General features: G+C 42.5%; 1 protein-coding gene across 1 annotated transcript in view; it reads left to right on the forward strand.

The window, feature by feature from the left end:
• FAM131C (family with sequence similarity 131 member C) overlaps window positions 1–7,904 on the forward strand; it is a 340,988-nt gene extending 333,084 nt beyond the window's left edge. The window contains exon 7 of the mRNA XM_086921681.1: window positions 5,313–7,904. Within this exon, the coding sequence (XP_086777807.1) occupies window positions 5,313–5,668 (356 nt within the window). The 3' untranslated portion in view covers window positions 5,669–7,904. The remainder of the gene's footprint in view (window positions 1–5,312) is intronic.
• Window positions 7,905–10,160: the final 2,256 nt, after the last annotated feature.

Below are 10,160 nucleotides of genomic sequence, written 5' to 3' on the forward strand. Positions count from 1 at the left end.
AAGTTTGAAAGTGAGGCTGCACCAATAGGAAATGTCCATAGGTACAACTCTAAACCCTCTGGTTTACAGGCCTACTAAAGTCATGATAATTAACAAACTTTCAAATATGCAAGTAGCTTCACATAACCATAAAATGATAATCATATTTGATTAACATTCATGATGCATTCTAAGTTATGTGTGTGATTACTAACATTCTAATATATGGGAATATATATGAACTTGATACAGGCAAGATTTGAGTTTTCACACACCCCAACACAATACCTACCATCCATCCTCATCACATAAACCTAATGCAATAGCTCTTCGACCACCAAACCCTACACTGGCTTTACCCAAAATGGATATAGACACAGTCTCAAATCACACGGGTAATATGGGCAGCCTTTAATTGATCTATCTGCCCTGACACAACATTCAGTAGTCATTATTAAGATTCTGGTGACCATGCATCATAAATAATAGCTCCCACGCATTCAAGATATTCCGCCTGGGAAAAAATTCTTCTTCCTACTCATTGAAGCTCTAAACCACCCTCCTAGGCATCAACTGACTCCCCAGAAATCTCTAGTGTTTTGTTTGGATTGTATCTGGCACACCCATCCTAAATGTTGAACAACGTTTGAATATTGGCCTTAGAGAACCTTCACAGAATAGTTCATTGCTCTGGCTAAATGGCCATTGTAGCCACACTGGAACATTCGTTCGGCCTATTCATTGAACCATGCACATCACTGCTCTTCATAATTCTTGCTCTGCAGGACCATCACATTCCTTTAGCTCTTCCCATCCTACTCATTGCACACATCACCTTACGTTAGGATTATTTACATACTTTTTGCTTTCAGTTGACATTGCAACTCTTTGTGGTATTTTATAACCTAACTCTCATCAGAAAAATTGACAATACAATAGTCACTTGTCACTTTCCACCTGCAGGTTCAGATCATCAAGAACAACTTCCTACCTAGTATACCTCTACCATGATATTTATTAATTAGGTTTCAGAGCGCGCTGCAGCACATTGACAGCTATCAGTAAGTAGTCAAAAATGCCCTCCTCTTCAACAACAAAATAACTCCTGACTCCTGCTCCAGTTCAATCTATAAGCTGTCTTTGTTACTATCAACCATCAAACAACAATAACACTCCATCATATGGGCTTTAACTGAGACAAAGGTCTAACTTTACTACACGTGAATGCCCTTTGTGAATACTGAAAGTCGTAAAGTTAGACTTTCATCTCAGTTTACCTATGTGAATCGGGCCCCATGATATTAAGTAGCTGATTTTTCAGACTGTTACATTTTTTACATTTTGTCAAAATGGCTATCAAATTTTGTATTAACCTGATGCTTTATGAAGGAGAATCGTGGTTTAAGTAAACAGTCTACTTAGCAAACAATAGCAATATTTTTAAAAAAATGCATAAATATTATGCGTAATGAACAAAGGTACCTTTAAAAAAAAACTCACAAAAGGTATTCAAGAGCTTAAAAACGTTGGGCAGATGAACTTGAAATAATGTTAACCAGTGCTAGGCCTCAAGGCTGTCAGTTTTTGGGGATAAACATAGTGTAAATGTAAATGAGTTGTATTTCGTTTACGTGGAAGGCCTGATAAGCTGTCATATATCTGTCCTTCCAGGAACTATGGGGCTTATTTACAAGAAACTACATTGGTATTGATGCGTCAGTTTCCCTGCTCCTGCGTGCAAAACCACTATGACACTCCTTGGGCATAACACTCGACACCAATCTCAGCATGCAGGAACACATCAACAAAGCAACTAAGGGAGCAAATTACCAAATCAACACCCTTAGGAAACTTAAACCCTTCCTTCCAGCCAAAGACTTCCAAACTGCGGTACAATCACTTGTCATACCTCAAATAGAATACGGCAGCACCGCCCTCTGCGGTCTCCCTATAGCTACTACGGCACCCATAAGAGCCTCTTTAAACGCCGCAGCGAGACTTATCACTGGATCAAAAAAACACACACATTTCCCCGGACTTCAAATCCCTGAACTGGCTGCCTTTTGAAGCCAGGATACACCTGAAAATCGCTTGTTTGACGCACAAGGCTGTCCACCTTAGCTCACCTAGATACCTCGCTCAGAAGCTGACGATTTCTGGAGGATCCAGAAACACTAGAGGCACAAACAATCTTTTGCTAAAGCCTAAAAGATTCCGCAAAGAAAAAACCTACAAACGCTCTTTCTCAGGAATGGCTCCCAGGATTTGGAACTCACTCCCCCCTGAAACCAGGCTCATCCCATCTACCATACTTTTCAAGAAAGAAGTAAAAGCGATTCTCATGGCTAAATGCACTTGAACCACTACTGGGGATCAACTTCAAAGACTCAGTGCTCATCTGTACTACTTGTTCGAACCCTTTGCTTTTTTGTTTGACTTTGAAATTGACTTACTTGATTGTTTATGATATCATTTCACTGTACTGTTAACACTATAGATGTATCTGTGTATATTTGCTCTTCTCCTATGTAAAGCGCTCTGATATCTGCGAAGATCTTGTTCGCGCTATATAAAACTTTCAAAATAAATAAAAATAAACAAATCCCTCGACTCCACACAGTCCGGCTTCCGAGCCAAACACAGCACTGAAACCGCCCTCATCGCAGCAACAGACGACATTCGAACTCTACTGGACAATGGAGACAGTCGCCCTCATCCTCCTCGACCTCTCCGCTGCCTTCGACACAGTCTGTCATAGCACCCTTCTACAGCGCCTCAGAGACGTAGGAATCCAAGGAAAAGCACTGGAATGGATCACCTCGTTCCTCACCGGAAGAACACAGAAAGTCCGCCTCCCACCATTCAAGTCAGAGGCCTCTGCAGTCATCTGCAGCGTGCCACAAGGATCGTCACTCAGCCCCACCCTCTTCAACGTATACATGAGCCCCCTTGCGGCCATCGCTCGCCAACACAATCTCAACATCTCCTACGCGGATGACACTCAACTGATCCTATCACTCACCAAAGACCCTAACACCGCCAAAACCAACTTACACGAAGGAATGAAAGAAGTAGCCGAGTGGATGAAACACAGCCGTCTGAAACTGAACTCAGACAAAACAGAAGTCCTCATCTTAGGCACCTCCCCCTCCGCCTGGAATGACTCTTGGTGGCCAGAAGCCCTTGGAAAAGCACCCATCCCGACGGACCACGCACGGAACCTGGGCGTCATCCTGGACTCCTCACTCTCGATGACCAGACAAGTCAACGCCGTTTCATCATCTTGCTTCAACATTCTTCGCATGCTCAAAAAAACATTTCGCTGGATCCCCACCGAAACTAGAAAAACGGTCACCCACGCACTGGTCACGAGCCGCCTGGACTACGGAAACACACTATACGCTGGTACCACCGCAAAACTCCAGAAAAAACTACAACGCATCCAGAATGCTTCAGCCAGGCTCATACTAGACATCCCACGTAAAGAACACATCTCTGGTCACCTGAAAAACCTCCACTGGCTCCCCGTAAATAAGAGGATTACTTTCCGCCTCCTAACCCACGCACACAAAGCACTTTACGAACTTGGACCCGAATGCCTCAACACACGATTGTCCTTCTACACCCCCTCACGTCAGCTGCGATCCTCCAACCTAGCCCTTGCCACTGTACCTCGCATCAACAAAACCACCATGGGAGGTAGATCCTTCTCCTACCTGGCAGCTAAAACCTGGAACTCACTTCCCACTCACCTTCGCCTTACTCAGAACCACCTAGCCTTCAGAAAGCAACTTAAAACTTGGATATTTGACACAAGTAATTCCCCACCCTTCCTCTAGCGCCTTGAGACCCTATGGGTATGTAGCGCGCTATATAAATCTCTTGACTTGACTTGACTTGACATGGTGCAAGGATTGACAGATGCAGTAGAAATTTTGATGCATCTATCGGGGCAAAAGTCACGCACTGCTGAAGTCATTTTGCAAGCGCGACACAACTCCAGCAATGCATTTGGAGGCTTATTCCTAATACGTGCCTCACTCCTTATGCCTGCTCCAAGCAGGCGTAGGGTTTTGATGCAGTGGCGTCCTAGAAGTGGTGCAGTGAAATCTTTTAGATTTCTCTGTGTCACTTCTACGAGGCTTTCCTGTGTGCGAACACCCACCCTGCATACATTATACCTGACACAGGTATAATGTGGGACAGGGCTTTAAAAGGTGATGCATCTCCCTAGATGCGCTATGTTGTAAATGGGCTGCAACGTGGCGCATTGTTTACGCTGACACTGCGTCACAAAAAGTGACACAATGGTGGCACAAAAGTGTTACAAGGGGCTTGTAAATCTGACCCTATGTTGTAAACTTTTTTAAGATTCAATTTAAGTTTAGAATTAAAGAAATTCTTTACATGTAAACAGCAAGTAACCCATTTCTTAAATTTAAAAAGACTGAACTTTGATTTTTTTCACATTATTTCTACTGAAATATGAACAAGTAAACATAATCAACTTCACAATCTATGTGATGATATTTCCTCAACTTCGAGAAGTTAGAGGAGGCAGTGTATGACAGCTCCATTCATACATATTCCCAGCACTATACACTGAGCTGTTGGAATTATGCAAATTTTAATCTGTGACATTTTCTGCCTAATTATGGGATTCACCTCACTTGCCACCTAATCCATCAAGTGCGGCATATTTTGCAGTTTTCAACCAAAATTTTTTACTAGTTAATATGGAACCAATGTTGTTAAATAAGAGCACCCCACATTGGTGCAGCGCAGTGGCAGAGGCTTTGCAAATTTATCTGATCTCCCTTTAGTTACTTATAGTTGTGTTCAGGTGTTAAATTATGACAAGGCAAAAGTTTGACCAGAAAATATCATTGTGTGTTAAAGTGACAAAATAATGAAATAGTACTGCATAAAAATCTGCTGCATTATCCCACACAATTTGCCTTTTCTTACTACATAAGGGGCTGATTTAGAGTGTGGTGGATGGGTTACTCTGTCACAAAGACGATGGAGATCCCATCCTCCTTATTACAGGTGCTGTAGGATGTAATGCACTTGTAATATGGCTGACGGGATAACCGTCATGTCTGTTACTGAGTATCCCATCCGCCTAACTCTAAATCAGGCTCCATCGTTAGTTAACACTGCAACAAAATGTTGTTCTCTATTGCTGCATTATTTCAGTGAACCTGAATATAGAGTTTGCGGTTCGCGATTTGCATGTTAAGTCTCTACATCTTACAAAGTGTTTTCATGAATTCAATATACTTTAATTCCTGACTACTTTGTCACTGCATTCTGTTTTTTTCTCCTTCCAGACCTGGAGAGCTTGTATCTTCAAGGGAGGCTCCTAAGCTTTCCCCATGGCCCTGGTGGTTCAATCCTGGATGGAAGTCTCCAACCCTACAACGGCTCTGCCCTGACTTCTCCAGCCCGGACATACCAGTACCTGAGGGCTGAGAACTGGGTCGCGAATGGGGCACTTCCAGCCGAAACCATTGGCAGCTCTCCTCCGACAGGAGACTCCAGGACCAACAGCTCTGAAAGACAAGAGCTGATCTCCGCCGGGGAGAGGAAGGGTGTTGCCTTTAGTGCCAACAGGCAGCTTCTAAACAGCTCCATTCACTATGTGGACAGCAGCTCGCTCTCCGAGGACGAGGTGTTTTATAACTAGACCCAAATTACTCTGGGTGACGATGGGAGAGTTTACATCAGGTCTGTTGGCAACAAGTCCTAACCAGTTGGAATGAAGCATTCCTCAGGACGTGTCCAAAATTCATGAGTTGTTATTGCAATAGGTTACAAGACAATGTGACACCAGAAGAAAGCTTGTTATGTGGTTGGCATTGGCCCAGCCCAGCTTCCCTCAAAGGTGAAAGTTTAACATCTCTTTTGACAACTGTCTCTACCAGACTCTCAGAACTGGCAGGCACTGGACAACAGGAAGAAAAGTAAATTCCTTGCTGGTGGGAGAATCACCAACAACACACAGTCACCATCTCCTGTCAGACTGTAGGATGAACCGAATTGCGAAAGGATCCTTCAACAGGATTCAGTCAGCTTGAACAACTGTATCGAATGTCGCTTGGCATCAAAATACCTCTTCCCCATCCCCTCACTAACAGTCATGCGTTCAGTTTTGAGCATCTGAACTACACAATCCAGCTTTGCAATCTCAGTATAGTATCCCATAAAACTCTCTGGTCACAGCAGCATATGTCCCACTATACAGCAATACCTGCCGGTCATGCCTGCTTCTCTTCCTGGCTATCCCATCAATTTAGTCATTTACATTTTAGACTCCTTAAGGATGCCATGGATTAAAAGAAACAGGTTGGATGCATCTGGAAGCCCAGCACCAATTGTAACCTACCCTGTTTGGATTGACCATTCCACGTGTTCCTTGTGGTGGGTTGTGCTGGGGCCATACCATCCACTAAATGGAAGGAAGAAACTTGTCAGCCAAGGGGTCGACAGAGGTTGTTTGCATGAGAACTAAAATGTGGTATTCAGAGGTTTGGTATGACCAATTCTGCAATCTTCTACAGAGTTCAAAAAATTTCTATGAACAATTGGCCTTGTGCACGAAGTGTATGTGAACGGGGATTCTTATTGGGCCTCTATATGTACACTTTTTACATTTGAAATGACATAACATCTACACATTTCCCTTCAACAAATGAATAGTTTTCTACATTAAAAGAAAAGGGTCCTTATTCAACAAGGTCAAGTTGATTGCCATAGGATGTGACATGCATAGCTTATATCTGGGTACTAGGATGCTCATAGATGGGTGATTCACATAGATTTCCACAAGCATTGTCCAAAATGTCAGCGGAAAAGTATGTCTTTTTTTTAAAGAGCACCTTTACACAGGTGCATGCGCAATTTGCTCATGGAGGCTTGAGCGCATGTGTAACACCCTGGGGCCTGATTATTAAACAAACATTGTAGAAACTTTTCAAAGCAAAACAAAACACATTCCTGAATCAAAACTCACGTTGTTGAATAGAGTCTGGTAGCACTCAATACATAGGGTACATTTTCCTTTTTTTTATTTTACTTGCAGTTACCTTGTTGAAACAAGTGCATTTTAAGAGTAAGGGAAATTAGAGTAAATCCTATTTCACCTATTCTGTATTAGCAACCCCTTATATGGAATTTGCCCCTTTGTTGGTGTAAGCCTTATCTGCATTGTTTTTCATTTGCCACTTCTTGGTCAGACGCATTTTGCAAAAGTAAATTTTGTGAGTTTCCTGTTGTATCCTATTTCTGTCCACTTCGTTAGGGATCACTTGCAATTTGCATATGTGTAAATTGTTTGCTCGCAGAGAAAGTTACACATAAGCAGCTCAAACTTAGGCACACACTTTTTTGTGGATTATGTGCATAATCAAGTTTCAGTTTTTTTACACAAATCTGCGTGGGACTACATTGCAGTTTATGTGAAATCAGACCTAGCCTGTAAAATCCTTCATTAAATAAAATCTGGACATCCATACAGATAAAATATACAAAAATTCCCTAAGGCCAACTCCACAGAGCACCAGTGAACTTGTGTACATTGATGGCATTCCATGGACAGAGTCCATTCCAGTACGTACAAGCTACATCTAGGAGTTATTGGGGATTGGATAATCAGGAATGGTACAACTGTGCCTGGTGGTAGTACTTTAAATTATCGGCAGGTCTAAAACTCAAACTAAGAGGAAGGCTTTGTACACCCGGCTTCAAATTCATTTGTTTACTCTCCATCAGAAAAGCCCCTGTTCACAAGCATTGTACTTTATTCAAACCAAACCCATGATGTGTTTTCGGTTTGGGGCTGTTGTTAAGTTGCATTTGTTGACTCTGTATGGTAACACTTTGTGTGACGTAGGATTTCCACAATAAAAAGGTGGCCTTAACTAGTTCTTTTGTTTTCTTCATGAGTATTCCTTTCCAGTAACACCTGAACTCCAACCCAACATCACTCCCAGATCCCTTGGGTGGAGGGACAGCACAGGCCTGGGGCATGGCTGCTGCTCTTGTTAGGTGGCCTTTCCTTTGCTTAATCAGTTCTTTGTAAGTTAGATTACTTCAAGGATTGATATCCTCAGTCACCAATACTACAAAGAGAACCCACGCCCAAGAGTGCTGACTTGGTGCAAGATGCTCCTGTGCATGAATGCAGGGATCTCTCTGAAGATGTGAGAATAGCAAGTATCAGCACATTGGCTGGTTGTCTGCTTTTTAAGACTGCGACAGATGTTTGATTTTAACTAGTGGATTGCACGTGTGTTGTTCATATTTTCCTAATTTAATAGGGTTACATTGTTTTATTGGACAGACAGAATCGTAATATACAAACAGGCTGTGCTTAACTTGTGCCAGTGTGCCAAGATCTATGGTGCCTTGATAGTCAGCAGCCACAACTGCAGGGTTCCTAAGAAAACTTCTCGGAAGAGATCAAAGTGCAGCTTTCAGTTCACAATTGTAATTTCCAGAAAAGCATTATTGTCATGCTGAGTTTATTGCACCTGAGAGGGGAACATTGACATTACATCTACCATACCATGCACTTAGTAGCTTGTGGTGAATCTGAACTCACGCACAGTAGAGGGGCTTTTAAAACATTTGACACTGGGGAAGAGCAATCCATACTTGTATTTGCTACAAATCATTGTCATACGGAGACAACTCAGAAAACAAGCGAACCAGTACTGGGATGGCCTGAGGGTACCAGAGGATGGCACCCTTGTTGTTGCAGATTCAAATTCAATAGAGCTCCTGTTTTTGGTGAACTATGGGAAAAACAATTAGTGAATTAAATACATTTCTTACCATGGTGCAGTGAACATCTAAAAAACCAGGAATGATTGACGCCCCTTGCTTTCCTGAAATGCTGCAGTGAACAAGAGTGGTCTCTGGGACAATTATGGTGATGTGCTGTTTGAACCCAATCAAATATAATGGTTTACATATATTGCAAGAGCGAATTGGGGTTGCACTCAAGCTAACAGTCTCACCAGTTATTATCCTGCAGGAAGTGGTGAATTTGCTGATTGCTAGAATATGCTGCTTCAAATCAGTGCACAATCTAGAGCAGGGTTCTCCAAAGTTGCTCCTGGAGGGGCGGATCCAAGAAATATTTTGAGCATATCCCCATTTAGATACATGTAGGGTGTCTTAAAAATATGGCATGGATCCTGCCCTTCAGGACTGACTTTGGAAAACCCTGATCTAGAGGGGTGCTCTTCAGAGCAGTGGCGATTTGCTTGTTAAAATTGAGCACCAGCAAAATATCAAGCCCACCAATCAGAGGATTGGGGGCTGAGCAGCCCTACTACCTGTACAGGGCAAAATGCAGCACCACATAGATTTATCCCTCCAGAACAGACAACAGGGCCAGATAGAAACAGTGCACCGTTGATGACCCGAGTGTCTATTTATACTTGTTTGTTCAAGTGAATCTAGGGTTGTGAACATTTATAGTGCTGTAATCAGGTTAACAATTGTCTACAAATGTGGTGAATTAAAGGCTGTCCAACTAAGCCTACTGCCTCTCAGTATATGAGCATATGGTTGATAGGTTGGCCTACTCCATGCTCTGTTGTATATCAGAATATTGTTGTCAAACATATGACACACATATGGGGTCCTAAATATCATTTACAAAAGTATTGTTCAATTGTGTGTGTATGTTCTGTTATAAACTGCAATGGGGCGATATTTTTTTAAATTATATTTTGAACACAATATTTGTGTCACACGATATTCTGGTAACAGTATTCTGGTAACATACCCCACGCTCCAGATACGAGGGCTTATTTACAAGCCCCTTGCGCCACCGGTATGTTACCTTATCCCATATTAGAACATTGGAATGTTGGGAGCTCCATTGCAGACAATGGAGTGCTCCCTGCTTCTACGGGCCGGTAAAGGCCCGCAGAGCAACATTCCAATGTTCTACAAAGGCTTCTCGAAGCTCATGGGGATTTATATCCCCTCAAGCTTCGAAAACCCTTTGTTTAATTTGTTAGAACATTCTGCCCTCTAGTTGCAGAATGTTCTAATAGCCTTATAGCCCTTCGTAGCAGGGCTATACCGGCAATTAAAGTCCTGCTGTCTTGTTAAAGTCCCTCGCCTTTGGCTCGGGCCTTTAACGATTCAGCAGGCCTTTAATA

This window comes from Lissotriton vulgaris, chromosome 5 (assembly GCF_964263255.1).
Source record: "Lissotriton vulgaris chromosome 5, aLisVul1.2, whole genome shotgun sequence".
NCBI classification, from domain to species: domain Eukaryota; kingdom Metazoa; phylum Chordata; class Amphibia; order Caudata; family Salamandridae; genus Lissotriton; species Lissotriton vulgaris.